This window comes from Macrobrachium rosenbergii, chromosome 34, assembly GCF_040412425.1.
Source record: "Macrobrachium rosenbergii isolate ZJJX-2024 chromosome 34, ASM4041242v1, whole genome shotgun sequence".
NCBI lineage: Eukaryota > Metazoa > Arthropoda > Malacostraca > Decapoda > Palaemonidae > Macrobrachium > Macrobrachium rosenbergii.
Window position 1 is genome coordinate 5,400,533 of NC_089774.1, and position 27,261 is coordinate 5,427,793.

The 27,261-nt window shown below is 37.9% G+C and overlaps 2 protein-coding genes across 14 annotated transcripts in view; both read left to right on the forward strand.

Moving 5' to 3' along the window:
• The first annotated feature begins 701 nt into the window (after positions 1 to 701).
• Positions 702 to 13,815, forward strand: Droj2 (DnaJ heat shock protein family (Hsp40) member A4-like). 4 transcript variants are annotated; one of them, XM_067133751.1, is made up of 9 exons: positions 702 to 1,193; positions 6,033 to 6,172; positions 6,766 to 6,944; positions 8,089 to 8,254; positions 8,574 to 8,696; positions 9,230 to 9,384; positions 11,127 to 11,245; positions 11,466 to 11,631; positions 13,075 to 13,815. In XM_067133751.1, the coding sequence occupies exons 2-9, from the start codon at positions 6,041 to 6,043 to the stop codon at positions 13,223 to 13,225; spliced, it is 1,191 nt and encodes a 396-aa protein (XP_066989852.1). In that variant the 5' UTR covers positions 702 to 1,193; positions 6,033 to 6,040; the 3' UTR covers positions 13,226 to 13,815. The 4 variants fall into 4 exon arrangements, with proteins under 4 accessions (XP_066989852.1, XP_066989853.1, XP_066989855.1 ...); XM_067133752.1 differs by having other exon boundaries at positions 1,064 to 1,193; positions 6,030 to 6,172; XM_067133754.1 differs by having other exon boundaries at positions 1,183 to 1,352; positions 6,030 to 6,172.
• Positions 13,816 to 17,283: 3,468 nt separating this feature from the next.
• Positions 17,284 to 27,261, forward strand: part of LOC136856103 (uncharacterized) — a 29,681-nt gene continuing 19,703 nt past the window's right edge. For 4 of the 10 annotated variants that reach the window (XR_010858236.1, XM_067133741.1, XM_067133746.1 and 1 more), the window contains exons 1-7: positions 19,391 to 19,546; positions 22,941 to 22,977; positions 23,736 to 23,809; positions 24,901 to 25,057; positions 26,357 to 26,517; positions 26,658 to 26,717; positions 26,866 to 26,925. Coding sequence is in view for 8 of the 10 variants with exons in the window: in XM_067133741.1 (XP_066989842.1) it covers positions 19,476 to 19,546; positions 22,941 to 22,977; positions 23,736 to 23,809; positions 24,901 to 25,057; positions 26,357 to 26,517; positions 26,658 to 26,717; positions 26,866 to 26,925 (620 nt within the window). In the remaining 2 variants the exon portion in view is untranslated. Of the gene's footprint in view, positions 17,353 to 19,384; positions 19,547 to 22,940; positions 22,978 to 23,735; positions 23,810 to 24,900; positions 25,058 to 26,356; positions 26,518 to 26,657; positions 26,718 to 26,865; positions 26,926 to 27,261 lie in introns of those variants that run through there. The other 6 variants (XR_010858237.1, XM_067133749.1, XM_067133750.1 and 3 more) reach the window with 4 other exon arrangements.

A 27,261-nucleotide genomic window follows, 5' to 3' on the forward strand; every position in this document is an offset into this window, starting at 1 on the left:
AATGGGATGTTAGGTTGCTAAAAAAACTATGATCTGGAAAGAGTTGAATGACATTGTATTTAGAGGGTTAGACACATTAGCTTATACTGTAGGTATTAAACTCTTGCGTTCATTACCCATAGACTATTGCAATTACACAAAAATATGGATCACAAAGCAATTTGTATATTAGAACAGTAGCCTATCTCAAGGGTACACAGCTATTAAATCAAATTTAGGCCAAGAAAACAAAATAAAAACAAATTAAAACAAATTAAAATAATAAAAATTAAATTTCCAGCCTTGGTATCTGCACGGCCAATACCAGAAACGTGGTGACGTCATAATTAGTCACTAGATGGAAGCGTAGCAAACTCGATCAATAAGTTATGTGAAATCACACTGTGTAATATAAATCATGAATAATTAATTAGTATTTTTGCTTGTCATTAAGGGTAATTGATTTATGGCTTAATTCTACGATAAGCCATAGCCAGAATATGTCTGTTTATGAATCTAGTTTTCCTCGTAAATGAGTTTAGATATATACTACAATTAATTGCTAATTTCGATAATTCTTTTGTTCTGAGGACATGTCTTACGATAAGCCATAATGTCTGCGATGTCTATAATAAGACTTTTAGGTCTTTTTCTCAGTCGTAAATAAGGCGTACAGGGAAAAAAATCAGCTATAATACGCTATGTCATCGCGGATAAACGCCATGTTTTGGGGGACACGGCTAACAATAAGTCACGACGTCTGAGATGTCTATATAAGTCTTGTCAAAGTCTTAAAGACGAATATAAAGCATAGAAATATGAGCTATATTCTCCATAATTCTATAAACCACGAGGAACACAGGGGGAACCCCAGGGGAAACCTAAAAAAAAGGAGCTAGAATACGCTTTGTCATCGCTTATGACCGCCATATTGAGGCGATGTATCAAGCCTTATATTAGCCTTATAAACAATCGAAGAACTAAAATAGCATCCATAAATCTCCATAATTCTAGAACCCTGAGGTACCCTGACCAACCCAGGGGATAGGAGAACCCAGGGCTAATTTAAGGGCCCGAAGACACCATCCGGGTTCTGGCAACACTGGGCCCAACTTTTGCTAGCATCGTCTGGAAGGTTCCCCCCCGAAATCACAGGGGCCGAGAACAAAGACCCTCCTGCACATTCGCATCGCCGAGGACCACGACAGCTTAGGGTGAGTATCGAGGGAGGTTTATGGCACCTGGTGGGTGAGGTGGAGGTCGATTTAACGGGTGAAATGGGTCGAAATAGCCATCTTTTTTTCCCCCCCTCCCCGTCAGGAGGTTGGTCGATCGGGTCTCCGCAACGTTGCTGCTGCTGCTTCTGCTTCGTGGTTGGTTTTCCTTCTTTATTCCTATTTCTCTCTTTTATTTCCACCTTTAATCGTTTCTGCTTATCCCCCCTGTCATCTCTGGTGTCTTTCATGGCGGCGTTTCACCCCTGGGGGTCAAATTGGCGCCAAATGACGCGAATATCTGCGAACATTTTCGTGGGTCTCGTGTCGGGTCGACCATCGGCCGAAGACATTTATTATTTCCCATTTCTTATATTTCCGCCATATGACTCATTAATATCATCGCCAAAAACGACATTTAATCCCATTTATTAAAATTATCTTCCAATATGTACCGTTTTCCAAGTATTACCGAGGTAGGCCTATGGTCGGTCGCCGTAGGCCTAGGCTTCATTGTCTCGACCTGGTTTCGGCGGTGAATTCGACGTTATAATGAAAAAGGAGGTTAATTTCTCTAACATCGGTAATTTAACTGTTTATCTCGGCTATATATATATATATATATGCCTTTATAAATATTTTCCCATAGGCCTATTTAATTTTATTAGGTTAGGCCTATTCTGTAGGCCTAGGCCTATTTCCATGCAGAGTTAGACTCTTTTTACCCTCTTTAATTTCATTTATTAACGGAAGCTGCAGAAAGGTGTCGTTTAACGCCGTTAAGCGACGCCTCCCTCGCTAGAGGTCAGGCTAGGCTAGGTAGGCCTATGCTGTCGAACTTGACAGTTTGGAGTTCTCCTTATTTAGCCCCTATAGGCTAGTCCGCCCTGAGGCAGGTCGTGCGCTTCATTCGACCATTTGAGACCTTCGCCGACTGCTAAGTTGTGCCACCTAACTAGGCCTATAACTCTGTAACTCCCTTCCAGTTACAGAGGTCTCAGAATTAGGGAGAATTTTTTTGGGTTTCAGTGATGTCGCGTCCAGGGTGGCTTGCGGAACGACGGGATGACCTCGGAGTGGAAGCTCAGTCCATTGTCTTCAACGTTAGTGTGACTTTTTGGGGGTCGGGGGGCAAACCCCTGGCCAGGTCAGGGCACAGTGTCCACACTGAGGTTATGAAGGTTAGGTCTGGTTAGGTCAGGACGTGGTTAGGAAGGGTTAGGGTTCTTCTTCGCCTGGGGAAGTAATTCCCGCCGTTCCGAGCTCACCCCCGCATCCGAACAGTATGTGAATGACCTCGTCCAAATATTACTAATTCAGGGATCGCTCTAATTTTCTGTGGTCAGTAGGTTTTCGTCAGTCCTGATCTGACGCAAGTCGCAACCAGACCGCCTTTTACCAATTTTCGTTGGATTTTTAAACCTGGCCAATTGCTTGCCCAGGTCAGATCAGGTCCCGCTCAAGCATATGGGATACTCTCGAATCGAAGCGGTCACAGTGATATTGGTTTGGTCGAACTTTGATTTAAAGGCACTTGTTCTTTCTCTCTCTCTTTGTATTTCACCATATTTGTGATTGCGATATAATTTGGCATTGTAGGGAAACCAACTTTCTTCCGTTTGAATGTCCGCAGTGGCAGTCTTGAGGAACTCCCTGATTTCAGTAGAATTTTACGTCGGATCTGAGGAATATTTTTGTTGGTCCTCGAGTGGGCTGGTATGAAATGTGTCCCGCGGAGCTTTTCAATGTAAAAATATGAATGATGGTAATTTTCTCACACTCCATTACATTTTCAATTGTTCTCACCCATACTACATCATAAACACAATTTTCTGTAATTTTCATCAAATAATTTAATTCATATCAGTGCAGAGCTCTTCCTTAGAATTACCAATTGTACTTTGAACCATTATTGCATTGTGGACTTGAAAATTTCATTTTTAGTTTTAATATGTCCTCTGAATGTTTCTGACATTTGTTGCAAGAGCAAATGAGTTAATCAACCCCGCTTTAGGTAAGCTAACCTAGGGTGCCAGGTTCTAACCAGATTGCTTGGTAGTAGTTTGACAACATTCCATATTCTTACCTTAATCTGATTGAGAAATATCAGTGGGGTTAAGGTTCTTGTATTTCGCTCGTTTTGTGTTTTCCCTCGCCAAAAAAGCCTGCTTTCCCACCTTGGTCCCTTGAATTGTAGCACAGTTTATAAGGGTTTGGTCGTCCTTGTATTTCACTTTTGTGTTTTCCCCCCACAGAAAAACCCAACTTTCCCACCTTGGTCTCTTGAATTGTAGTACAGTATATAAGGGTTTGGTCGTCCTTGTATTCCACTCATTTTTTGTTTTTCCCCACCAAAAAAGCTTGCTTGCCCACCGTGGTCCCCTGAATTATAGTACAATATATAAGGGTTTAGTCCACCATCACGAAAAGTTCTCATTTGCTAACAAAACGAATGGTAGAAACATTCAAAGCACTTACTAAAGCATAGGAAAATAGTGTTGTCAAATTCAGAATGCAATAATATATTAAAGTTGAAGTAACCCTAAATTCATGCACCAGGAAGTTTTGGGCCTGGAATGCGTGCTAACAAAGGAAAGTGCTAACCTAAGCTTTTCTGTAAGGGATGAATCATTAGGTTAGGGATTTTGACCCAAAACTGTTGACAAGCAACTCTAGGTCATGGCATGACATCCATGTTTAATGTTAGCTAAGGATGCACTTTGTACTTGAATGTGTACTCAGAACTTTTCTTACGTTTGTTTCTTTGGCAAATGACGTAACCAACCACCCGTAGCCTAACGTAATCTAGCAAGGGTACCAGGTCCTCAATCTTGTGCATGATATTAGTTTGAAAACATTATAAACATACCGTAATGTGAATGAGAACTATCAGTGGGGTTAACGCCCTGTAGTTTGCTCATTTTGTTTTCTCTCACCAAACAACCCCACTTTCCTGCAGTGGTCCCCTGAATTGTAGTAAATGAGGGTTGGGTCCAGGATCTCTTAAAAGTACTCATTTGCCAACTGAATGAGTGTCAGACATTCACAGTACACATTACAACTGGAAAATATTGTCAAGGTCAGTACTAGATTGCAATGAAATTAACCCTAAATTCCCATACCAGCCAGGTTTATTAGGGAATCTCTGTAGGTGAAACAATCGTTAGGTTAGGGGTTTTGACACACAATTTTTGACCAGTTACTCTGAATACGATAGGGACTGCGTTTGTTTTGATTTGTAAGCTTGTCAACAAATCAGGATTTTGGCCTAATGCTGTTATTTGTACCCTAGGCCTGTTCACATGGTAGAATGAAAACTTCTACCAGTTGGTCTACTGCAGTTGTCTCGCCGTGTTAATTTTGGGGTTTGTAGGCTGACTTTGCAAGTCATGGCATGATGTCCCAGTTTAAGGTTGGGCAAGGGTGTAGTTAAATTTTACTATAAATCATTATTGTATTTTGGACTTCAAAATGTCATTTTTTGTATGTTTTCACGTGTCCTTTAACAATCCTGACAGTCATTTCATAAGCAAATGACCTGACCAACCACACCTAACCTAAGGTAACAGGTCCTTACCCTTAGTGCATAATATTAGTCAGAAAACATTCTGCTAACTACCTTGGTCTAAATGCAAACTGTCAGTGGGATTAATGTCCTTTTATTTCACTTGTTTCATGTTTCCCTACCAAATAAACCCACTGTCTCAGTCTGGTTCCTCAAATTATAGTATAAGAGTGGTGTCCGCTATCCCTAAAAGTGCATAGTATTTGCTAATGAAACAAAAGTCAGAAACATTTAAAGGACAAGTTAAAACATAGGAAAATTATATTTTCAAGTCCAAAATGTAATAATGGTTTAAAGTTAATACCAGCCAGGTGTTCGAACAGAAACCCATCCAGCGTTGGCTATGCGTGTTTGTAACTTCCGGCAAGCTCGAGAAGGTTGGGATGGAAATGAGCAGCTATTGACCTGGGTGTATGTGCCTTGGTCAGGTTACTTTTTCAAGGGATTTTCATGACTCAAAAGCCTGTCTCAATGTCTTACATTATCATCTCAAACACTTATCCTTTGTTTTACTTTTGTAAAAATATATAAGTTTTTTAATGTCATCTCTATCTGTTAATATGTATGAAGTGTTTGCTACTGAGAGCTATTGGCATTGAATAACGTCGTTCATGATTAACAGGCTGGTTTGAAAGACACGTTTTTAAGGCATTGTGTTAGAGTAATTGTTTTATCAACATATAAAGCAGAGTGGTTAGCATCTGTACGCCATTTCATTGATGTATACCTTAGGTGGAGTTATGATGCTGAAAGCAAACTAGAGGTGTTGAGAAAAGTAATTGTACTTTTGAAGTGTAGTCATACAGGTAAATGTGTTACTGTACTCTGATATAGACAAAGTTCGGACACCACCCTACTTACAACTGTTACATTCTGGACAGCATTTGTTTGTATGTTGAATTGTTTGTCAGTTGGGTACTGTACTCATCATGCTTATTTTTGTACACCATGTTATGAAATCAGTACAGTACTGTACATTTTTTCATCCTCAAATAGAATACAGTGGACATACAGTACTGTATATGCATAATAGGCATGCGAAGCAAGTTTCGAATTTACAGGTGTCAAAGGGGAGTGCGTTGAACGTAGTTTTAATTTGCTATCCCGTTTCTTTGTATCGGAATGTTTGTAAGGTGAGTGTTCGTAAGTAGGCTGGTGTCTTGCATCATCATTTAAAATACTTCGAGTACTTTATGACAGATACATTATTTGATAAGACATTAAGTCAGATTTACTCTTATGAAATGAAGTTTCATCCACTTTTCTCTCAGCAGGATAAATCATGGTGAAAGAAACGGGGTATTATGACGTGCTAGGAGTGAAACCCACGGCGACCAATGACGAACTCAAAAAGGCATACCGGAAACTCGCGTTAAAATACCACCCAGATAAGAACCCCAATGAAGGAGACAAGGTAAGTTGGTTGTGTCTTTTGAAGAACATCATTTAGAGCTGAATTAAGTAGGTTAACCAGTGGTGTATTAATTACCCAAACACATCTAAGGAAGGAAGGACATGAACCAAAAAACAACTTGGAGTACCTCTGTGTCTCATCAAGAAAGAGAGAGAAACTCACACCCAAAACTGTGGAATGCCATGGTACGGTGCCTTTGGCTCAGCCCAGTGTTTAAGAACATATGGCCACCTTCTTGAGAGAGAATTAATTATAGGTTACAGGATGGCTCAGGTTCAAGTAGAGGCTCTGGTACAGTACTCTAGTTACCCATGGAAAACATTCCTGAAGACATTTTTAGCATTCCTGACTGTTCCAATCTAAAATTAATCTGTTGTATCAAAATTGTATTAGGATATATAGGCTACATATGGTGTTAATCCAAAAACATTACACATGTGGTTTTTTGTGTGTGTTTAAATTCTGAAACTCAAGCTGAAAGGTTGTCCATGGTATTTCTGTCAAACTTTTCCATCATATCTCAAGTTTAATACAGTAGATTAATTCCTACCAAATCATTACCTGTCACTATAGAAATTCTTGTTTTTCTACAGTTTAAGCTGATATCGCAAGCATACGAAGTTCTCAGCAATGAAGAGAAGAGACGAATATATGATCAGGGTGGTGAGCAGGCCATCAAGGAAGGTGGAAGCACCGGAGGAGGTTTCACATCGCCCATGGACATCTTCGACATGTTCTTCGGCGGAGGCAGACGGCGGGAACGAGAGAAGAAGCAAGTGTCTTATTTTCTTTATTTTGGGAGGAATCTTTCTTACTGTTAAAGATAGCTTATAACTGCGCCTGTTCGGAGATATAAGCTGTCCTTAACAGTAGGTAAGTATCCAAATGATAAATTTTATGAAAAGTTTCTATTTTTTGGGAGGAATCCTACCTACTGTTAAAGATAGCTTATAATTCTGCGCCTATCTAGAGATACAAGCTATCTTTAACAGTAGGTAAGTATTCAAATAATTTTATTATGAAAATTCATATTTTTCTTGGAAAGGGATGCCATCTGCTATGTGAAGAGAAATAATTTGTGATACTCCTTGCTTTTGAGAGTGATTTTATTTAAATGAAAATGCTTAGCAGCTTAATATTGTCTGCAATACACATCACAAGCAAACTATAGGTGGCAACTCTTTCCCCATCCCCAATCCCAGGGAGGATAAAGACATGGATTTTGTATATCCTGCCTAATTTGGTTGTAGTTCTTCGTTTTGAAATCATTGCAGTATTAAAAGGTTCAGGGCAATAATGTGAGCCTCACCTTTAGGGATTTATTGTTGTCAGTGCACCTCACATTGTGCACTGTAGGCATTACTTAAGGTTCTTTGCAGTGTCCCTTTGGCCCCTAACTGCGACCCCTTTCATTCCTTTTACTATAAAGTGGACCCCGGTATTCGTAGGGAATGCATACCCCAACCCTCCACGAATAGCTAACATCTGCGAATACTTGACAGTTGACACCTCTAAAAATGTTTATAACTGCCTATTTTGATAGTTCAAATACCAAAAAAAACTCTAAGAATGCTTATACCTGAGTATTTTAATAGTTTTATCACCAAAAATGCAATGAGTCACAAAAATATGAAAATACAATGATTAGTGAATAATTCTTTATGAAAAATACCACGAATGGGCAAATTTTCTGCGAATGATGCGTATGTATGTTCCACAGAAAAATCCATGAATAGGTGGGGGTCCCCAACATTTTCTTCCACCTTACTTTCCACTTTCTCCACCTTACTTTCCACTTTCTCCTAATGATTGTTTCAGCATTATTATTTTCAGCGCTGAATGACCACAAAGGTCCCATCGCTTGGCCTTTGCCCAAGTGTTAAATTTCAGTTCATTATGCAAACATTCAATTTCAGGGTGAAGGACGTTATCCACCAGATGTCCGTCACCCTTGAAGAATTGTACAACGGAGCCGTACGGAAGCTAGCTCTTCAGAAGCACGTCATTTGCAGCAAGTGTGAGGGGCAGGGTGGAAAGAAGCCCCCAGAAAAATGCCCTACGTGTCGTGGTACCGGTATGCAGGTAGGGGAGGCCATTTTATTTTTAAAGGGTTATGAAAAATTTAAGAAAAATTAGTTTTGGTTTTGTAGATTTTTGGTGGTGTTTTTAGCTGTATCAGTTAGTGCACTCGTTTGATTTTGGTCGTGTATGTGTGGTGCTGTTTATTTGGTATTCTTTGAGACTAATGTTTCCTGTTTGTAATAGTCTGGTGATAAAAATTTCCATTTTTCCTGTTTTTGTTAAAGTAAAATTTTCCATTTCTTCAGTAGAGTTGCAACACTTGCTTTCAATCATCATTTTTCCTTGTGTTCGTATATGAGATCAACCTCTTTCTTTCTAGGTTCGCATACAACAGTTGGGACCAGGAATGGTCTCGCAAATGCAGAGCATGTGCTCAGATTGTCGTGGTCAGGGAGAACGCATTAACCCAAAGGATAGATGTAAGACTTGTGAAGGTAGAAAAGTAAGTATCAAGAATGATGCCAAGTACTGTATAGATAGCTCACTAGTGTGTATTTTGGTGATATTTGTTTTATTCTGATGAATTGATCATCCTGCAATGGTGCTAATACCAAAAGTGCACAAGAAGATGAAGCACATAAATTACATATACACGAAAACTACATAATTGCTATAAAGTGCTCAAGTATTTATTATAGTTCATTAGGGCATTTTGACTGAAGGGTGTGTTTCCTTTCTTACTACCTGGTGCCCAATCTCTCTCAACTGTTAATGTACAATCCATCTGTGGGCATTCTCTCAGTTGCACCCTTAAATCCTTTTATTTCTTATTGTTTTGATGGATTATTTAACATTAGAGTCTAACCACGCCAGCTTTCCATCGCCGTCTTATAACCTAAATTTCGTGAGACTTGTTTAAAACAAATTTTATGTCAAGAAGCAACGCAGACATTCCTGGGTTATAGCCAAATATGTGTGTTCTCTTCCCCATTTCAGATTCCTTACCATTTTCAAAAACTATTCTATCTGTTACAGGTTGTTAAAGACCGTAAGATTTTAGAAGTCCACGTCGATAAAGGTATGGAAGATGGACAGAAGATCGTTTTCTCTGGTGAGGGAGACCAGGAGCCTGGACTGGACCCTGGTGACATCATTATTGTTCTTGATGAAAAAGAACATGAAACCTTTAGGTAAGGTGTTCAGTGTCTTGTCTTGCTTTATTAACTTTACTGGACGGATAGGATCTTTGGATCCCCAATTGCATATCAAAAGTCCCGATTAGGATCGTACAAATAATGTTACTTTGTGCCATAATATGTGAATGAATATTGTGCGAAAACATTCCTATCACTTATGTGGGCCATAATTGGCTCATGGAAACTTTGAGCAACACTAACACCTCAGTCCAGGATAGGAGTGAGATTAGTGTGACTTGAGATTTCATGGGGGAATGTACTGCATCTTCCCCTCCCAGGACAGCTTGTATGTTTTTGCCCTTAAATATACTGAGGGATTGCTGTTGGTTTTAGTTCTTATCTTTTTTAATAGTATGTCAGCTATAATTTGAATTTTCCAAACTGAAGTACAAAGGAATATTAGAAGAAACATGTATAAATCACTAAAAGTTGCTGTATCTCCCCATCCCAGTACATCTTGTAAGTACCACACCCACCCGCAAATATCGAAAATCTGTGAATACCAGACCCCCTCTAAAAACACTTCTAGGCAAATATTTTAATAGTTCAAACACCAAATATACCTAAAACTATCCTCCTAAAACATTTAGTCATGAAAGTAGGAAAATACAAAAATGAAAAAATCTGCAAATAGGTGAATTTTCCGCGAATAATGTGGATATATGTTCCACAGAAAAATCCGCAAATAATTGAAGCTGCGAAAGCTGAAACGCAAAGAAGCGTGGGTTGGCTGTGCTCAGGAACCTCTGCTAGATTTTGTCTATTATGATATTATATGTGAGCTGTAATTGTTAGTTAGTTATAAATGATTTGTTTAACCAGACCTCTGAACTCTTTTAGGGTTCTTCTCGGGCTGTAATTGTAATTTTACATAATCAAATAAAAATTTTTCAGAAATAACATGTATAACTTGGTAAAGTTAGCATATTTTTACAAGTGTCTTGGGAAAAAAGGCCCTGTATACGATTGGAAATATTTTTTTTCTTATACCATCTTCCTCTTTCCATTGATTATTTTTTTTTTTTTTTTTTAAGTGGCCAACCTCAAAGTTTGTTCTGTCTAGAGGGGTGTTCTTGATGTATATTTTAACCTGTCCATTAAGGATTAATTGTTGACTAAAAAAAAATTAAGTTGATGGGTAAGGTTCCAGTGGTAAATGTTTAGAATTGTTGCACTGAAAATGGTCTAACAAGGAGGGAATTCTTAGATTTATTGTTTGATGTACATGTAAAGAAAAAATGTTTCATGTACATGTAAAGAAGAAATGTTTGATGTACATCTAAAACAGAAAGTTTTAGATTCACTGTGGTTCTGAAAAGTTTCTTCACTCCAAATCATTTCAAGGTATGACAAACCAGCCTTTGAATAAAAACTCTAGGTTGCATGAGTTGTAAGATAGAGACAAGGACTTGAAAATCCATGTTTTGGAAGTGAATTGTAAAAAGGAGTGATCAGACAGGATCTGTGAGACTGTACCATCAACTATGAACATGACTGAGGGTAGAGGAAACTCCAAAAACAGGAACCTCTTGAGGACATAGCTCAGGTAAAATGCATGGGACTATGGGAAGGTGAAAGTGAGTTCAGATTATAATTAGAACTGCAGAAAATTCAAGAATTCACACACAATTTTGTGGGATTGTTTGCTTTCCTATTTTTTTCTGAATATTGATTTTAGTGCTTGATTAACAAGTGTGTCACCTGATTCAATGAAATTTTTTTTCCTTCCTAAACAGGCGAGTAAATAGTGATCTAACCATGCAGATGCACATTACACTAGTAGAGGCATTATGTGGATTCCAGAAACCGATCAAGACCTTAGACGACAGAACTATTGTGATCAGTGCTATTCCAGGTAAAACATACTGTATTTGAACAGTTGGAATGTTCCAGTCTGTAATTTCAGCTTTCGTGTGACTACAGAGTAATCTTTTGTGGTCGTTTACTTTCATGAAGTCTTTATGAAAATAGTTTGCAGTAATGTAAATTTTACCTTGTGGCTTTCATTCCATTTGCTGAGGTGTAAATTTCTAGTGATTTGTTTTTAAATATTTAATTGAATTTCATGTTAACAGGCGAAGTTATCAAGAACTCTGATGTGAAATGTGTAATGGGAGAAGGCATGCCAACCTACAAAAATCCTTTCGAGAAGGGACGTCTCTTAATTCAGTTTATGGTAGACTTCCCTGCACATATTAATAGTGAACGTATAGCTAAGTTGGAGAAGATCCTTCCTGTAAGGTAGGTGTATGTGATCGGTCATTTTTTTGTTGTATTTTACGTATCAGCTATGGAATTTCTTCCAAAGTTGTTTAACCTTAATACAGCTACTCTGGGACAGATTTTTTCTTGCTCTCACAGTATATAAGGATAAGAATGTTCTAATCATGACTAGTTTAGGCTTCTAAATACTATTTCTGTTTTCAGATCCTTTATTTTTGTCTCTTCTCATATAGTTATCCACCACTACAAACATAACTTCACTTTACCTATCATAAAAACAAAAGAATTCCTTAGTTCATTTTACTGCCCATCTTTTGTAAAGGAATATGGAATTAGTGTATTGCATACAAATAGTATTCTAGAAGTTATTGGTAATTGGCTATGAATTTGGAAGAGCCAGATGAATATGCAGGTGCAAATTAACCTGAGATTGAAGAATCTAAACGATTCTGTGATAAACAACAAAACTTTATTTTGTTGTATGTAAAATAACTGAGTAAAACAGTTACTGATTACACTAAATTTTGGAAAAACATTGATGCCCTTGTGATTTGTACATGACACGAAGTCTGCTAGTTGACGTAAATGAACAGTAGTTTAATAAAGTTGTTCATTCAAATTTCTAGAAACATATAGTTGGCCTGAAATATTTGGTCTTATGAGGTGTAATAGGACCAAATATTTCAGGCCAACTATATGGTTCTAGAAATTTGCATGAACAACTTTATCAAACTACTGTTCATTTATGTCAACTAGAAGACTTCTTTGTGTCATGTACAAATCGCAATGCACACTTCGCTCTGTAGGTGGTTAGCATTGTCAGTGCACCTCACTTGGTTCACTGTAGCCTTACTTTATGTTCTTTGCAGCGTCCCTTTGGCCCCTAGCTGCAATCTCTTTCATTCCTTTTGTTGTACCTCCATTCATATTCTCTTTCTTCCACCTGACTTACCACCCTCTCTAACAATTGTTTCACAGTGCAACTGCCACGTTTTCCTCCTGTTACACGTTTCAAACCTTACTGTCAATTACCCTTTCAGTGCTGAATGACCTCATAGGTCCCAGCGCTTGGCCATTGGCCTCAACTCTGTAATCCAAGGCACATTTCAGGTTGATTGGTTTTTGCTGGGTCATAAATTGCTACTTAGAAGATGAATAATATCAATTAGGTGCATGTATCACTTGGTCATGCATTACTTCCCATCTAGTTCGGTGTTTAATTACTTAAGTTGTGATATATATTTTAATATTGACCCATTGTATTCTATGTTTTTTCACTTTAATCAAAATATCCAGGTTTGTACTCCACTGGTCTGTGTAATTTGCAACATTATGAATGTTTCAAAAGTACTTTGAAGTCCTAGGTTCTGGGTCAAAAGTCTGGATGTTAAATGTATGTAACTAAACTCATCTGTGAGGTAGTTTTACAAAGTTTTGATTATAATTTTTGCTTTAATACAGGCCAGAAATAATCATCCCCGATGACAGTGAAGAGTGTAACCTAGTAGAAATTGAAAGGTCGCAGAGAAACAGACGCCACAATCATTCCATGTACGATGACGACGACGACGAGCACGACCAGCGGCAACATTTGCAATGTCAGACCAGCTAGATATTATCCCAAGTGTTAATTTTTTGTCCTGAAGGGAAAGCTGGGCTTCAGTCAGAGCATGTGACTAAATAGGTTAGTTTTGCATAAATTAACATAGTAAAAAATGAAAAAAGTAATTAGCAACTATAATGGGTTATAAGTGTAAACTGTAGATACTGGAATATTCAGAAAGTTTTTGCAGTCGTTTTGAGTGTAAATTACTGAAAAGAAATCTGCCTTCATTTGTTTATTATAAACCTTGAGAAGTTTTTAATTTGTATACAGATATGCTGGGCTTGTACTGGGAATCTAAACTTTTGTTCCTTTCGTTTTTCCTTGGTTTGAATTCGTTCAACAAGCGAGACTTAGTGAAGCCCCGGGTATCTCATTTTTATTTGTGTACATTTATACCGGTTCTCGAATAATGTATGCCCCACTTGTTAAGTCAGCGAGTGAATTGTGCATTGCAATGAAGCCTTGTTACCTAAAAGGCCTCATTGTTTTGGACAATAATTTCTGCAGGTGTTATGTTATCTCAGTAAAAACCGTGTCTGTAAGTTATGTAACGTGTTGATTATTGATGTATTATCCAATAAATAAGAACTTTATTATTCATGTTTTCTATTACTTGCTTGTGTGCTTGTTTTATCCTCTTACCGGGGGAATTCTTGCATCATTTCGTTACTGGTTACAATGTAGCCACGTCAACTGAAGTATCTCTCTCCCTTGGACGATGCGCAAGATGTATATTTATGAACACGTGCACAGTGTATTTATTGAAAGTACTACATACTTATGCCTTCTATTATTAGACAAGACGATAAATATATTAGAGGGTTTTTTTTTTGTTAGGATAAAAGCTCATAAAATGATTTTGTGTGTGTGTGTGTGTGTATGAAGCATCGAGTGAGAGAGTGGTTTTCATCTTAACGCATTCAACTCTGTGGCAGATTTCACGGCAGTGTTGAGTTGCTGTTGATGTAATAAAAGATATTCAGCTTCCAAAGTCTTATCATTTATAGTCTTCAGAGGAGTCTCTTGAAACTCTCCTGGATTAACCTTCCAATGATAAATATTGCTGATATGTTGTCAGATTGAGAACCAAGAATCTGATGAATTTGACGAGATGGCTGGTTAGACCCCATTATGAAAATCCCAATTCACGACTGCCTTTTTATGCTAAATTTTTGTATGCAAAAATTTATGAATGATAGGTAACCCCTGATAGTAGGAGAAATGTTTGTTGGTTTAGGTTTTGACTGTCAAAAATATTTTGAGGAAAGCAATTGTATGTTTTGGAGTTGTGCAGATAATTTTTCTGGTAGTTGGTACACTTGCTACCAAACAAGTTTTCTACCTATAATTTCATGTATATAGGGTTTTTATTTAAATTTTTGGGATCTTAAGGAATGTTAAGGTTACTGCCTTTGAAGGTTTTGACCTGAACAGTATTAATATTGTGCAATTAATTTTATTTGTACCATTATCAGTAAGCTGTTATTTGGATGAAGTTCAAGGTTTTTTTTTTCAGTTTCTCTTTATTTTGTAGGACTTTTTGTTTTCTCCAATAGTGCTTTCTCAGTGGTGTGACTTCCTGGTAATAGTTATTCAAAAGTTTATTCTTTAGAAAATATTTGATATAGTCCTACCTTTCCAGTAACTTCCAGCACCTGAAATGCTGAGGACTAATAAAACATTTCCTAACCATCCCAAATTGTGAAAAGCCCACTTTACTGTTACAAAACTTTCTCAGCAATCCACTAAAGATGGTTTGCAGCAGCCATTTTCCTGTACTTAATGTTTATTACTTTAATTGTAATTGACAGACTCTTAATTTGGCTTTTTTACCTTCCTGAGTGAATATAAGCTCCAATAATAGATCTAATTCTTGAGAGAATTGGTTTGTGAGTAAAGATTACAACTAACCTGGAGATGGGAATCTTGGAAAAGAGGAGCCTACTTTTCATCTTGTGCATTGAAAGTTCAAGGGGAAGAAGCGTGGAAAATATAAATTGAGGCAGAAATTCCATTTGGAAATAAAAATGCTGGTTTTTTTCTATAGAGAAAATGTTCCCTTCACCAATATTTCCACAGAAACCTGAGTTTCAAGGCAGGGTTGATTTCAAGTACAATATCAGTTGAATTTATTTCAGAACTCATTTCCACTGAAAATAACACTTGGTTGCTGATTGATTTTATAAGAGATATCTGCCGATTTGTTTTGTAATAGAGGTCACCAAGAAGGCGTTTGACACCACACCAAGGCATACAATTAAATAGTTAACACAGATGTACAGGGTTCCAGAAAAATGGCGCTACAATTTAGTAAGGTCTAGAATGACAAGAGACAGGTGTGTGTTGGGATAAATATTAACAATAATAGGAAAGAACCCCTAGAATGTCATATGTACATAACTATATTACTAACAGAATCAACTAAAGTGGTTTTTAGAATTTATAGTATTTTTTGTTTATGGGATGGATAATTGAAAATCATTGTAAGCAAAACTTGAGAGTGAGGTGGCCAGGAGAAATTCCACTGTGGGAATGGCACCAAATGGATGCTGTGGGCAAGGTTCACTGGTGACTGCCAGTGCTGTGTATGAAATTGTGACATATCACAGGAGGTACTCAGTACTGCTAATGAAATGGGTCGTGATTCTTTTTCTGTCTTTGCTGAGAAACCCTTGGATTGAGTTTTTGTTACTTTGCAGGATGAGTTATATAGATATCAGAATATGCAGTAGTGTGAGACAGGACAGTGGGCTTAAGTCTCCAGTGAAGCTGAAACAGTTTGAAGTGTACTCTGTTCGTAGTCCTAAGTCAGGTCTTGGACTGACAACCCACCAGGTGTTAGAGCAATACGTTTACCCAGGTGCAAGACCTAGGCAGTCCCTCTTATCTGTTACTTTCGTGGTAGATTGGTAGACAAGATACAATACCAATTTCGGTATTGGTCATACTCATCCTACAAGTAAGTATGGAGCCTCAAATGTTGACTGGCAATGTACTGGTCTGAATAATTCTGCTGTCCCTTGTTTGGTATCAAGTCTAAAGCAATCTCAGTAGCAGGGAAAATTAAGAAACCAGTGGAAGATGAATTTCTTGCTTTCTAATTTAATTAATCTAATGGTAATGAAAATTAAAAGAGGCCTGAATCCCCGTATGTGGTTTAACCTGTCAATGCACCTCACAAGGTTCACTGTAGCCATTACTCAAGGGTCGTTTGCACCGTTCCTTCAGACCCTAACTGCGTCCATTTTCCAGTATTTCACTTTACCTCTATCAGTCCATTCGTACAGCTTTCTGTCTTGAGCGCTGATTGGCAGAAAGTGTCTTGTGGTTTGCTTTGTAGCCAAATTTTCTTAAAATCAAGAGGCCTAGATGTAACAGTAGAAACAAAAAATTGGTAATTAGCACTGAAAATTGTAACATCAAAATGCCCTTATAAAAGTTAAATCATTTAGATTAAATGACTGAAAAACTGAAACAAGCGCAAGAAATCAGTTTAAAAATTGTAAGTTAAATTGAAAACGTCGTTCTTAAAATGAATAGACATGACAGTGAATTATGATGGACATTTCAGTGTTACCAGACAAGGATGGATCATTTGATGAAGCATAATTCAAAATTCCTTCCATAAGACACCAAACTTTAATGCTCTAAGTAAGAGAATTGAATCTGGACTAAAATAGACTTCAGATGATGCACAGACAGTACAGTATACCTAAGTCAGACTCAGTACTATGAAAAAAAAAATGGGGTTCCGGGTGTCCACAAAATTGGTCTTGCATCATTCATCAATATTCAACTTTGTTCTATCTAGATTAAGAATGACTTGTGCTGACATGGCTTCCTGCTTCTCGGCAGCCCTGAAGGAACAACTTGACCCCATAAATGTCAGCTCGAATCTGGGACATTGCAACCGTCGACCAGAGTGAACAAGTAAACATCAACGGACTCAGAACTCCATGTCATTTTTCAGGAGCAGAGTGGTCGCCTTATCTGAAAGCTCAGGAGATTAAGAGTCCTTATCACCTCTGTGAGCATTGTTCGTATTGTAGAGGATGCTGCGTCAGCTAATGTTATCGAGTTAGGAATCGCCAGTAAGTGGCCATGTTTACTCTTGCGGCATCAGCTGAAGTCAGGTAAGACCAGCCTCTTGGGTAAAATAGCAACCTCGTCAATATTGCCCCATTCCCACGTGTGTGTGTGCGCGCGCGCGCATTTTTTATGTAGTTTATTACGCACATGAAACGTATTTTCCAACCGCGTCTCTTGGCAAGTTTGTATATTTTACCTTTCGAGTGCAACCCGCGCCTGTTTAATTTTCTCCTACCCAAAACCATGTTTTCCCACGTATCCCCACAATTGTTAGATATAAGGTAGGCAAAAGACCTTTGGTTCCCGACTGTGCCCCCATAATTGCTAGATGAAGGGTAGGGGAAATATTTGAGTCACTTGTTTAGTGAGAAATTTTATGTCTTGATGTTGGTTTCTTGACGTAGTTGATCAAATTGACTTTCAAGACAAAATAAAACTTCTTTACTCTTTTTTTCTTCGCTGTCATCGTTAATCTCCACATACTGCGCAAGTTTTGCTTATTTCGTCACCAAGTATATTTGAATAGAGATGTTTCGTTACATGTATATTGTGGCCTATTTTAACTTTTAATTTGATCAATCAAGTGCTGCTCTCAGATCAGATTACACTGTGAATCGGTCATTTTTCAAATTTCAGTTACGTTTCTCACTGACCGAACGGTCAAAAGACTGAACTTCGGCTTATAGCTCTTCCTGGTCAGTTATAATTTTGAATTGTACTTCTTCCTATTTCTCGTATGATGTGTGCCCTGCAATCTGTGGACCTGGGCTAAGGGTACGTTTTGTCTCGTTTGAATGACAACCTCGTAACCGTTAGATTTTCCCACGCTTTTGACATTCCTGTTACTCTATACCCGTGTCCTGGTTATGCCCGAATATCCGGTATTTTAATATTTCTATCTCATGGTGTATGTTAAAGTTACTGCAACGCTTCATAGAAGTCTAACTTATCAATCTACATTTCTGTGTTCCTTCCTATCTGGCGAACATTCCAACATTTTTAAGTAACCTTCATCCTTGTCAATTGTGGGTAAATTTTTGGTGCATTTTCCACTCTGTGAGTTGTAATGTTCATTTCTCGATTTTTTCCTCATAATCTTATTCTTTGGAGGTTGCATATGCATGCGGGCGCCGAGGCTAATCTTTTGCCTACTTTGTACATTCTGTTTAAATTTCCTGAATCGCTGACTTGCCATTTTCTTTTACCCGCCGCTTACGTTGCATGGTCAACTGGTTTTGAAAGTAAAGTATTCTTTTTTGTTTTATTATACTTCTTAGTTTATTCCCTCTGGTTTTGAAGTTACATTTCACCGTTTGTGAACTCACGGCTTCCATTCAGATTAGTATACTTATGATTTCTCGACTGTTGTGATTTTAGTCATCATTCTTGGTGATGCAGCCTGATCATATTTTCTGCAGCAACGGGCAACACATTCCTATGCATTCATGACGATCCGTATGGTACCACCCATGGCAAACTTTACATTTTTAACAGTTTTATCTTAAACTCGTTCGTACCGTACATGATAATAACTCGCTGTTGCTATTGCATTTTTCATACTAAATTTTCTCTTTTTTTCTTTACTGTTAATTTCCTACTAAGTTTAATCTATAATTTTTTCGTTATCGACCTTACCGTCGGCAATTTTTTTCCTATTAGTTTTTTTAACACGTTCGGCGCTGGTAGTTCCCCGCGGAAACGTAACCACCCGAGAATAAGTCTTTAATGTACTTATTGCATTTTATCTACAAGAAAAACGTCTCGAAATACCGGTATTTTCCTCTCTAGAGTATATCAACTCATAACCAAATTAAATGAAGGGAACTCCCTAATAAACGTCAGTGGAACGTCAGTTGTAAGCAGTCACGTAACCTGTACGCGAAAAACACCTGCTACCGCGGTAATTTCAAATCCACGTGAAGAGGGCGACGAATACCGAAGATATTTAAGTTTGGAGGACGTTAAAATAATTATAATACGTATTAGTATATTAAAAATATGTCTTTTAAGTCGTTAAACGGCTATAAATAAGCGAAAATCGCCCGCGCGACGAATTAATCCGATTGTATGCTGGCGCAGCGTTCACCATTGACTGTCCGCCGGCACCGGGCGCCGAGACCTCTACGATGTAAACAAACGCAGCGCAAAAGTGTCAACATTTTAAACTATGGCCTCGGAAAAAGCCAATGCCTCTCGGACATGCGGCCTGACGAAGAGAATCGTGGATTGCGTCGTGTGGTGAGGGTTATGGCTTTTCTCTCGTGTAATGTCAGTCTGGAGCGGCTGGGTACTTGCGGCAGTCTGGGGGCAGACTGATCCGCTCTGGGTATAGTGCCCCGTTGATTCCCGAATTGATACCTGTATTTGACAGGACCGGAAGTCTTATATCCCGCTCTGGCCATTTTGTCGGGATTTTGACCCTCATTTACGAAATAGCCTCGTTAAATTGTTAGACTGTCGTTGACTGGGTACTAGGCTATTATCCCATAGGTTAGGGTAGGATAGCCTGTGGCAGGCTAACCTGCTGGTAGGGCAGGTGGAGCGAAGGCAGGTTAGGGGGGGCATGGCTACTGGAGGGCCATAGTAGGCATTTCGGAAGGAATTCAGGTAGAATTAGGTCACAGCTCCCCATGGGGGTATTACTTAGGAAATTGGTTTTTCCTATAGTATTTTTGTTGCTTATCAAGAATTTACCGTTATTTTTCGTCGCTCGACTGTAATTAACCTGTAATTAACCTCAGAACTGTTGTTATGTGTATGCTGGCCATCCTGGAATGCTATCGCGCATGCGCACTGTTATAGGGGGAGCTTTTGGTAAAAAATGGAGTTCCTTCCACGGGTGGTCCGGGCGGCTCCCCCCCGGCTAAGTAACACGGCCTGCTAGGTTAGGTTAGGTTAGGGTATGTTAGGTTAGTATAGTTCCTTTTATAATAGGTTTCCTTAGCCAATCCATTCTTGAACATATGGCCCCTAATGACTTGCAAATGCGCAGAACCATTCCATAACAACATGGCAGTCTGGTCTTTCCCCTGCCCAAAAAGGGTTCCCAACCATGTTGGGTAGATATGAGTTAATAATAATTGACCGACAATAAAAAACACCACCTCCTTCATCGGCAACACTCAAAGTATATATAGGAAAACTCAGTTTCCAAGGTAATAGTCAATGCAGAGCTGGTGCGTAGTTTTACTGATGTTTAAACTAACCAGACTTACCTATACCAAGCTGACCTCGGATGGCGATCCCAGGCAGTTTGTAGGACAACTACTATATCGGCCTATTAACCTAGCTGGGGGACTTTGCCCCCTCTGGGACCCCCAAGGAATTTGTGACCCCTTACTGGGCATACTCAGAAGAAGAGTAGGGAGGCAGGTTGGTATGAGAAACCTGACAAAAATGTGCCAAACCAAACATTTCCTAATATATCATGCCCACACCTAAGCAGACCTTACCTTCCTAACCTAACCTGACTTAGGGCGCTGCATTCCCTGGACCCCCCAAAGTAGCAGTGAATATCCCTGTTTCCCTACTCTGCGTACTCCCCGTGCCCTAGCCTGTGGCATTATTGCCTAGTATCTGAGCCAACAATAGTCTGATAAGTTAACATTGTTATTTCGTAAATAAGGGTCAAATTTCCGCAAAAGGAGCAGATACAAATTAGGGAAATGGATAGTTGTGAGAAATCCGACCATGAAAAACGGGCCAAACCTAACCTCTCCTAAAGTGTTGTCTAGGAAGATAGTGCCCTAAGTCAGGTTAGATCAGAGTAGGACACTCTAGAGAAGGTTAGGCTAAGGTTGTTCTGGTAAGATCATAGTTAGTGCCAGACTAATTGTCCAAAAGGAAATTTAGCCCTACCAGTAGGGGAGGGGGGAGAGTTGTCCCCCAGCAGGTCAGTGCAAGGTGTCGTAAGTCAGGTCAGGAAAATAAGATCTGGTAGGTCAGGATATGGCATTTTAGGAAAGGTTAGCTTTGGCCAGTTTTCATGGTCAGATTTCTCAAGCCTACCTTTGTGTCTCTATACTTTTTCAGCTCCTTCAGTGGAATTTGACTTATTTACGAAATAAAAATGTTAACTTGTTAACCTATTGTAGACGGGGCTACTAGGCTATTATCCCACGGGCTAGGTCGGGGTAGCATGCAGATTAGGGAGACAGGGATATTCAGTGTTACTTTGGGGGTCAGGGGCCTTGGTGCCCAAAGTCAGGTTAGGTGATGTCTGGTTTTAAGCCAAGACATGGCATTTTAGGGAAGGTTAGGTTTAGCCTTTTTTCATGATCAGATTTCTCACGCCTACTTGTCTCCCTACTCTGCATCTTCTCCATGGGTGGAATTTGACCCTTATTTACAAAATAGCATTAGCTTTTTAACTTGCTTTTGACTTGCCTATTAGGCTGTTATCCCATAGACTAGGGCAGCTATGGACTTTGGCAGGTTAAGATGCTGTTAGGGCAGGTATAGCATATGGTAGGCTAGGCAGTCTAATTTAACTTGGATATGGTAACTTGATGGAATTTTTATCTGTGCTTGTAAGCCTCTTTGGTAATTTTACAGAACTCCACACGCAGACATCATTTATTAATAAGATTTCTGGACTGAATATATAGAAAAGGGTGTAAGTCAGTACAGGTGAGATAATTTGAGAAATATGCTGTCTTCTTTTTAGGTTTTTACATGGAAAAGCTCATCGGGACGCCATGTTTAGTACAAGCCCCTTTGGGATGAATTTAAAAGCTTAAAAGACAGTAAATTTCTCATATCATTGTGGTGAATTGGTCAAATTATCTCATCTATGCTGCCCCATATACACCTTTTTTCGATGTTGGTCAGTCAAAAAATTTAATTGGTAAACGATATCTCTGTATGGAGCTCTTCTATAGAATTACCCAACTTGATATTAGAGTTTTTATGCTGTGCTCATAACTCTCTTTAATACAGTTAATACAAAAATCATACTAAAATCTATTGCGAATTTACTTTTGTCGAGACATTTGCCATCTTTTTTTTATGTTTTATCATTCATTCCCATGGGGCTGGTATGATACATGGCTCTCAGGAGAGTGGTTTTGGTGTTAAAGTAAAATTTTATCAGTTAGTATATAGGCAAGGCTAGGTCTAAGCTAACCTATTCGAAAAACTGAGAAAGTTAATGGTATTTGAGAATACATTTAAAAGGAACCTGTGCAGGACTTAGCGCCGGGATTGCTTTTGGCTATAAAACAGAACGGAATATTCCAAAATGTATGGTTTGGTTGTCACTATTTTGTGTAAGACCAGTATGACAGTCATTGCTAACCTCTTTCCAGAGTATGTCCTTATGTTAAATTGAATCTCAAGTTTCCCATTGAATATGTGGCCTAGCCTTCGCTACCCCTTCTCCATATTAAGTAAAAATTCAAGGATCAGTAAACACATCAAAATATTTGCGAATAGAAACCTCAGCGTTTAGAGATAATGAAAATGAGAAAATTCACCACATAAGCATGTGCTGATCATCCCTTAACATGTCATGCTTGTTGAAAAACATCTAACCTGTGCTGTACTTAAATGGTTTATTTAGATTAAATTGGACTTTTTTCTGTTGTTATTATAATAATTTTTTATATTTTATCACTATTGTTTTTCTTTTCAGGGCAAAGCTAGATGATGAATTGTATTGGCCGGGAAAGGTAAGAAATCTTCGTTATTGTTAAGTTCTGTAATCATGCTCATGTATAATGGATTAAATTACAACTAATGACATCATGTTCATAAAACTGGACTTTGTTCTCCATAAAGGATGATGTTCTTGTTTCAACATTGAGATTTCTGTATTTTGGAAATTAGAATAATGTTTAAAAAGAAAACTTGATTTATGCAAGTACATATATGTCTTGGGAGTAAACTGGAATAGATAGGGTCAAATGAAATACAGGTAATTTGGAATTCCCTTTGTTTTATACGCTTGATGCTAGTTAGCAAGGGCATCAGGTGAGGTAATGGGTCCACCCTAGTAGCATGAGGTTTCATATTGTATTGGATAATTACTGCTTCTTCTTGTTATTAGTAGGAATTCAGCATTGGATAATTACTTATTTTTATTAGTAGGAATTCAGCATTGTCGTTCAAGGTCTGCCTGCAGTAAAGCGTAAGGAAGTGTCTATCACAAGAACGTTAAGACTTGACAGTGTAGCTGTTTCAATTTGTCTTTTCCTTGCTCCTCTCTCCTACTCATAAATTCATTGCAAAAACTGACGGGCACTGATGCCCCATAGTGTTGGACCAGTAAATTGTTAGCTATCAACGGGTAACTAGTTTATTAAACTGATGACATCAAGGTTTTATTTTTTGTAGGAAAAATATTTAAATTGTATGCCGTGTAGTTCATCATCTTGTACCCAAGGACATTTTGTTGATGTGTTATTTATACATTCTCTTCTTTGTCCAGATAAAGTATGGTGCCTACATATTTAAGAATGGATGTGATCAGCAGCTTGTGTATGTTTTTGGAAAGAGGAAATCGTGAGTACCTTTCAGGTTTTTGTAAAGCACTGCTATTTTTGGGAAAATTTGACATATCTGGTCTCTTATAAAAGAGAATGCTTGTACAATATTTCAGTTTTATTTTTTGATGTTTGATTTTGTAAAATACTAATTGCAGGAGCCCCCAGTGAAATGGTTTTCATTTGAAATTTTAGAGGATGAAATTTTAATTTTTACATGGATGCATTCTCTTCCATCACTATAAACTTATGTATAACTTACCTCATGATATGCCCAGTAAAATCTGAATATTATGTCAAAATCAGATTGTGAAGAATACATTGTACCTGCTGTGGACATTCACCTTTAAAAATGCTTTATATTCCCATTCCCTCTTTGTTTCTTTAGTCCCTTTGTTCAGCTTCTAACTATAATTTTAATACCGTGAAGTTTTTCAAACACCAAAGACCCCTGTCTAAAACACTTATCGGTGCACCTATTTTAATAGTTCAAACACTTCAGCCCCTAGCTGCATCCCCTTTCCCTTTAAAACACTCCGCTCATATTTTCTGTCTTCCATTTTCCATCAGTTCAAATTCAGTGCAACTGGGAGGTTTTACCCCTGTTGCATCTTTCAAAACACCTTTGTGAATGACCTCAGAGGTCCATTTTAATATTCTGTCTTTTAGTTCAATCACTGTAAAGCTGGACCCTCTAAAAGGTTGTGGTTTATATTTTATGAAATTTTAATAGTCCCCCTCCAGACGCAGGGGATGCCAAAGACCTCTCCAAAACACTACCAAAAATATACTGAAACTTTAAAACACCTATTTTAATAGTTCAGATACAAAATATACCTTATGCAGTACTATCGTCCTAAAACATTTAGTCGCGAAAATAATATGAAAATACAGTACACTAATTGCTTTGAAGAAAAATCCGCGAATATGCGAATATTTTGTGAATAATGTGGATGTTTGTTCCACAGAAAAATTCACAAATGCTGAACTGCGAATAAAAGGGGGTCGACTATTTATAATTTCCATTGTCCTCCCCAATGCTCAAAGTGTGTGTATAGTTCTAAACGAAAATTTCCTGCATAGATTTAATCTTGTGATTTCTCTTTGCAGTCTTTGGGTGGCAAAGAACAATATCATGCCTTATTTGAAGTACAAAACTCTTTTCAAGAGAGTGAACTCCATGACGCAGTTGCTGAAGTTCAGAGGCAGAGACGAAAAGAAACACGTGGCTGCGATGTGTGATGTTGAAGACTATATAACAAACCACGTGAGTATTTGGAGTTAGATTTTCTTCGTTGCAGGGGACGTCATTCCTTGACTTGCATGGACCAGGGAAGACTGAGCTTTGTGGTGAACAAACGATGAAGTTTTATTGCAGAATGTTGTTATTATTATTATTATTATTATTATTATTATTATTATTATTATTATTATTATTATTATTATTATTATTATTATTATTATTATTATTATTATTATTATTATTAGTATTTAGAAGATGAACCCCATTCATATGGAACACGCCCCAAAATGGGCCATTGACTTGAAATTCAAGTTTCCAAAGAATATGGTGTTCTCTAGAAAGAAGTAGCAGAAGGTACAGTATTTGGAAATACAGAAAGAAGAGATCACTTATTAGATAAAGAAAATATAAATTAGATTAATAAATAACTAGAAAAAATAAGTAAATAAAAACACCATGATATTATTAAAGGGGTTTACACATTTTTGGTTTGGATTTTAAGCTCGTACGAGGTAAGAGACAGCTGATTTTACGATGGTTGGTGGAGAGAGTGGTAAAGTAGTGCTTGTTAAGTATTCACTGTCCAAAATAATGTGTTATTTTAGATGGAGGAGTAAAAGTTGTTAAAAAGTGTGTGTATATGTGTGTGTAGGTATAGGTCTAAGTCTGGATAGTCCATTATTGTATATTTGAACACAAATCATGGTACAGCTGAGTAGTGAGAGGTGGGAAATTGTTAGCATTGAAAGAAGAGAATAAGACAATGTATGATTGTCCAGATAGAAGTGGATAGGGCGAAGTTAGATGAGAATTGGAAAACTGGGTTTAGGGAAGTATAATTGGGTGAACTGCTGTAGGAAAGTGTCGTAAGATAGACACGTAGGGACAAGGTGTAGAACAACGGAGAGAGAAGCCGGAGAGGAAAGTTTGGATGACCCGGGGACACTGGCACACAACAGACATTTATGCCAAGAGTTCATCAAGGCCCCATGCATCCTTCTGACTGTCACAGGACTTGATTGATTGATGGACGTTGTTACACCGCTAGTTTCATATTTTTGTCAAGAGTAGGAATTGTTATAACTGTATGATAGTAATTATAAGTTTTAGCTGTAAGATTTTGGTACTCTAGTTTACTTTTTGTAAAATGATTAATGATTTTTGGCTTTAATTATTTTAGCCAAGAACCAGTAACTGTCTATTTTTTGCTTTTAAACTGATAAAATTTTAGATAAGTATTCGTTTTGGATTAATGGTGCTACTTTCATTCATTATGTCCTTTTGTATGTATAATTTAAATAACAGCAGACCTTTATTTTTCAGGGTAACTTAGAAGAATGTTTAGAAAGGCCTACTTTTGTTAGTGAGTCTGCCTCTTACATGGTAATGACGTTAAGTTGTGGTCATCCAGTTCTTCAAGAAACCAGCAAGGCCAGTCTTGATGTTGAGGTCAAAGTTATTCCAGGCCATCAGGCCCCATCAGGGTAAAGTGTATTGCAGTTTCAAATTGAAAAATGTGTGAATTATATCCTGCCGGATGAAACTGACGCATGCAATTATCAAAGATACTGTGCTTCGATTTACAACCGGCTTTGTTTTATAAATTTTTGTATGTTTTTTTCAGTTTCAAGATTAGAGAATGCTCTGTCGTACTGAAAGATATATGCAAGAAAGAATTAAATTGGTATGAAAATAAGTATTCACTGTATTTTTGAATGAGGAATGGTAATGTATTACTTAGTATATGCCGTGATAATTATACTACAGTGGTACACTGTTCGGGAAAGCATAGTTGCGCCCGGGTTTTTAACGTCGGTCATTTTATCTTGCAGTACCAAAGCTCAAAACACGTCATATGTGCTGGGAGACGTGAGCAAGAAAAAATGCAAACGGTGAGATGTTGTCCCTTTGTGGATATGTTTATTAGTTGTGGTTAATGAATTTTTGTTTATCCTTCTGCTCATTCATTTAAAATATCCATTCATGCCTGTGCACTTTATTTTATCACGATTCTTCTTCTTCTTCTTCTTACCTGCAGAGATAAGAAGAAGAAGAAGAAGAATCGTGATTCTGGCTATCCTAGAATCTTATATTTTGGGATAAATGTATTATTATATTGATAAAACTGGAAAGAAATGTATGTACTTGTGTGTGTGATGCTTGTAGCCTTTCATTGAGATCTTTATATCATTTGTGAATGCTGAAAAGAAGTGAATATAAAATTAAGT